We start from the raw sequence: 4,847 nt of genomic DNA on the forward strand, positions 1-4,847 counted from the left end.
CATTCAGATTATACAAAGTCTGCTCAACCTGAACCAGGAGGATGGAAACACTATGATGATCATCTTGACAGGGGGGGTATAATGGCCGGAAAAGAAGGCATAAGGAAACCAGAAGGGCAGAACATAAAGGAGGGGTATTTCAGGGAAGGCGACAATCTGTAACCCCAGATGGCAAAGACGAAAATCACGACAAAAATTTTGGAGAGAATTATGATGATATCTCTATGGAATCCCAGCATGACGTGATTGGTGGAGTCGTAGGAATTACGAAAGGCCGTTTTGAACAGCAGTCAACCAACCTTGATGGGGGGCGTATTCAACCCACAAATGGAATGAATCCCGGGGGAGTTAAAGGGGGAGCGTGCTCTGAAAGTTCAAAAGGAAAAGGAATGAAATCTCCAACTGGAGTGCGGCTGGTTGGGCAGGGGATTGAAAGGGAGCCGTTATCACAACATGGGCTGATCTTTAGTAGTCCTAGGGGCCTATATTCAGGCCCAGTCCTTGCAAATGTTGAGAATCCATGAGGGGGCCCCAGGCGGCAAAAATGGCAGTAAAAAGAAAACATCAAGAGGAGGATTCACATTAGTTAGGGGACACGGTCTACCGGAAAAAAAAAATAGGAAGCGAAGATGTGGAATTATTATTAGTTCGAGGTAGTGGAGAAAACGAATTAAATATTGGTTCGGGATTGGTGGAGGCTGGAAAACAGCCCTGCTGACCGCAATGATTGCCTTAAGTTGGAACTGCCAGGGGCTTGGGAACTTCCAAACAGTTCATGAACTCCGCCGTATGGTGAAAGAAAAAAAGCCCAATTTGGTTTTTCTAATGGAAACCAAATTATGCAAAAATAAGATGGAGTTGATTCGGATGAAAGTGGGATTCGAAAACATGTTTGTGGTCGAGAGTGTGGGTCGTAGTGGAGGATTGGCACTTTTTTGCGAGGATGGTTGTGTCGTAGAAGTTCAAAACTATAGTCAACGACATATAAACGCCATAGTACACAATCGGACATTGGAGGTTGACTTGAAATTCATTGGCTTTTATGGCCATCCGGATGCCACAAAACGCCATGAGGCATGGTGCCTACTAAAAAGATTGCTCTTTTGGCCCCAAACCCTTGGGTTTGTATTGGCGATTTTAATGAAGTTTTGACGAGTACAGAAAAGTTGGGGGGACAACTCCGACAAAATAATCTCATGCAAGATTTTCAAAACACTGTTGAGGTATGTGAATTATTTGATTTAGGTTTTGTGGGACCTAAATTTACCTGGAGTAACCGTCAAGAGGGCAGTGCCCTTATTAGAGAGCGGCTTGATAGGGGAGTAGCCAACCTTTCATGGAGAAACTTATTCCCGGACGCTTCAGTATATGTACAAGCAACTATATGTTCGGACCATGCACCTCTAGTCTTAACTCTCTCTTGGCTGCACGAACTTGGTGGAAGACGGTCCAGGTTTTTTTATGAGGCAAGCTGGAACTTGGAAGAAGGTTGTCAAGAAGCCATAATCACGGCTTGGAATCACACACCAAACCATGATACAAGTTGGGCGTGTTTTAGTGCAAAGCTGGAGGGCTGTATACGCAATCTGAAAAGTTGGCGGAGGAATATGGATGAAAGTGTGCCAGATTCTATATCTAAACTGCAAGGGAGGCTTTTAAAGCTCCAAGGCAGGGAGGATATGTCGGCTCAACAGGCAACCAAAAATGTTCAGACAGAATTACAAGTATTACTTGATAAAGAGGAACTATGGTGGCCCACGTGCGAAAGAAGATTGGCTCAAGATGGGTGACCAAAACACAAAATACTATCACGCATGTGCAAATGCAAAATGTAGACGTAGCCATGTGGGAATGATTTTCGACAAAAGGGGGCAGCGAAGGGAAAATCCGGCGGCGATAGAGAACGCTTTTGTCACTTATTTCACTACTCTTTTTTCCAAGGGACCGGCTGGTGACTTTAATCCATGCCTTACACCCATTGGTAACCGTGTAATAGCCAGCATGAATTTAGAATTGATGAAAACCTTTTCTGTGGAGGAGATAGAAGTAGCTTTGTTCCAAATGGCGCCGCTCAAAGCCCCGGGACCGGATGGATTGAACGCATGTTTTTTTCAAAACAATTGGCCCATTATGGAGGAGGAGGTATGTCGTGCTATTATTGACATTTTGAATGTTGGTGTGATACCTCATGATTTCAATTTGACCCATGTCACCCTTAGACACAAAATAAAAAACCCCTCTATGGTCACAGAGTTTCGACCAATAAGCTTATGTAATGTCTTATATAAACTTATTTCTAAGGTCTTAGCAAACCATTTAAAAAGGATTTTACCCAATATCATTACCCCTACCCAAAGTGCATTTATCCCGGGACGACTCATTTCGGATAATGCACTCGCGGCCTATGAAACACTTCATACTATGAATACGGGGATGAGGAGGAAGAAAGGCCTTATGGCGGTAAAGCTCGACATGAGCAAAGCGTATGATAGGGTGGAATGGAGTTTTTTAGAGGCGGTGATGAGACGGATGGGTTTTAACGACCGATGGATATCCCTCATTATGATGTGTGTTACATCGGTGAAATACTCAATTCTAGTCAATGGAAAGCCTTGTGGATTGATTACCCCTACTAGGGGTCTCCGACAAGGAGATCCCATATCGCCTTATCTCTTTTTATTGATGCAGAAGCTCTTAGTGCTATGATCACCCAAGCAAATCGGGAAGGTGCTTTGACGGGTGTTCCTACATCAAAAAGAGGGCCGAAAATTAGCCACCTTTTCATTGCAGATGACAGCTCACTGTTTTGCAGGTCAAATGTGGCCCAATGGAATCATTTGTCATCTATCCTACATATGTATGAGATGGTTTCGGAGCAGAAAATGAACACCAATAAGACGGCTATCTTTTTTAGTCGGAACACATCTCCTAGTGACACAGATCAAGTACAGGGGCTGGCTGGAATTCCTGTCAATCAAAAATACGACACCTATCTTGGCTTGCCTACCCTAGTGGGAAGATCCCGCATGCGAGCTTTCAAAAGTATCATGGATCGAGTGTGGAAGCGTCGTCAGGATTGGAAGCTTAAATTTTTGTCTCGGGCGGGGAAAGAGATTTTACTAAAAGGCGTGATTCAAGCGATGCCTACCTATAGCATAAGCGTTTTCAAGCTCCCAAAGGTGTTATGTTCCGAGATCAATTCATTAATGATGAAGTTTTATTAGGGTCATAAGGAAAGAGACAAACAAATTCATTGGGTGAATTGGAATACAATGACTTGTTCAAAAGCATATGGCGGTATGAGCTTTCGTGACATAGGATGTTTCAATAAAGCTCTATTGGCAAAGAAAATATGGCGCTTATGGAAAATACCGGACAGCTTAATTGCCCAGATAATGAAAGCAAAATATTATCCTAATTGCTCGGCGCTTGATGCTTCTTGTGGGAAAAAACCGTCATTTGCGCGGCGTAGCATACAAAGTTCGAGTGATCTCGTTAAGGAAGGAATGGTGTGGCGCGTTGGCAATGGGAAAAGAATCAAATATGGCAGGATCGTTGGCTTCTTTCACCAACCACTTTCAGAGTGATCTCTCCCCCGCGGCTTCTTGATGATACAGCAACTATGAGTACCTTGATTGATGAGCATACCAAATGGTGGAATTCTGCTTTGATGGAATAGATTTTTACTCGTGAGGAGATTACTTCCATTCAATCAATTCTAGTGAGTACCATGGACCAAGAGGATTTTATCATATGGAGGGGGACGGCCAAGGGGGTGTTTTCCGTAAGGAGTGCATATCATCTCCAAAAAGAACAAGAGATGCTGCAACAAGCAGGGGGCTCTGCCTAGTCCAAAACTAGCTTGCTATGGAGGCACCTTTGGCAACTCCCCATCCAAAATGCAAAAAAGCATTTTCTGTGGCGCGCCTGCCACGATTCCCTGCCGACTAGAGCAAATTTATGTTCTCGAAAGGTTCTAACAGATCCTAGTTGTCCAATATGTGCACGCGAGCTTGAGACGCTTTTTCATACTTTATGGATGTGTCCTGCGGCGCGCGATGTCTGGAGTAAAGGAGGTGCTTGCTTCCAAAAAAGCAGCTTTGCGGGGCCTGAGTTTTTGCAGGTTGTTGAAGGAATGATTAGTAGGTTTGATCGCTTGGAATTTATCCAATTTGTGGGCATAGCTCGTCGACTATGGCTTAGGCGGAATGATTTTATACATAGTGGGCTGTTCACGCACCCGATGGTTCTCTTTAAGCAAGCTCTTCAGGTGACAGAGTTGTTCCAAACCCTTACGGCTAGAAGGCAGACTGACTGGGTCTCAATGGCAGAAAGCTCGAATACAGCATGGACAGCACCCCTTCCGAGTTGGTTTAAAGCCAACTGGGACGCTGGTGTGGACATCAAGCAGGGACGCGTGGGATCAGGGGCTGTTCTGCGGGATCACCAGGGCAAGATGTGGGCAGCACGAAGCCAGACAAGACATGGCTTCCTGGATCCTTCAGTGGCTGAAGCTTTGGGGGCCCTGTTGGCAGTGCAGCTTTGCATGGAGATGGGAATACAGCAAGTTCAACTAGAAGGCGATGCTAAAAATGTAATCATGGTAGTGAACTCTGAAGCTTCGGATGAGAGTAGCAAGGGACAACTACCTACAGACATACGCTCGTCTTTACGGGCCATATCGGCCTGGGAAATGAGATATGTACGCAGGGGGGAGAATAAGGTGGCTCACGCGTTTGCTAGATTGGCGGTGAATGAAGATGTTCAAATGGTGTGGTTTTATAACACTCCGGAATGAATAAGGAACCTTTTCCAAGCAGATTTCTCTGCTTTGCAAGTTATGCAAT

At 44.8% G+C, this 4,847-nt stretch overlaps 1 protein-coding gene across 1 annotated transcript; it reads left to right on the plus strand.

Annotated features, from left to right (window-relative positions):
• The first annotated feature begins 1,076 nt into the window (after positions 1-1,076).
• Positions 1,077-1,790, plus strand: LOC148584576 (uncharacterized). The gene has a single exon (XM_088518513.1). The coding sequence runs from the start codon at positions 1,077-1,079 to the stop codon at positions 1,788-1,790; it is 714 nt and encodes a 237-aa protein (XP_088374639.1).
• The last annotated feature ends 3,057 nt before the right edge of the window (positions 1,791-4,847 follow it).

Source organism: Corylus avellana, chromosome 7 (assembly GCF_965113065.1).
Source record: "Corylus avellana chromosome 7, dhCorAvel1.hap1.2, whole genome shotgun sequence".
Taxonomy (NCBI): Eukaryota; Viridiplantae; Streptophyta; class Magnoliopsida; order Fagales; family Betulaceae; genus Corylus; species Corylus avellana.

What these genes read in the sequence shown, in the direction of transcription:
- LOC148584576 (XM_088518513.1), top strand. Translation starts at nt 1,077, where the DNA reads ATGGTGCCTACTAAAAAGATTGCTCTTTTGGCCCCAAACCCTTGGGTT.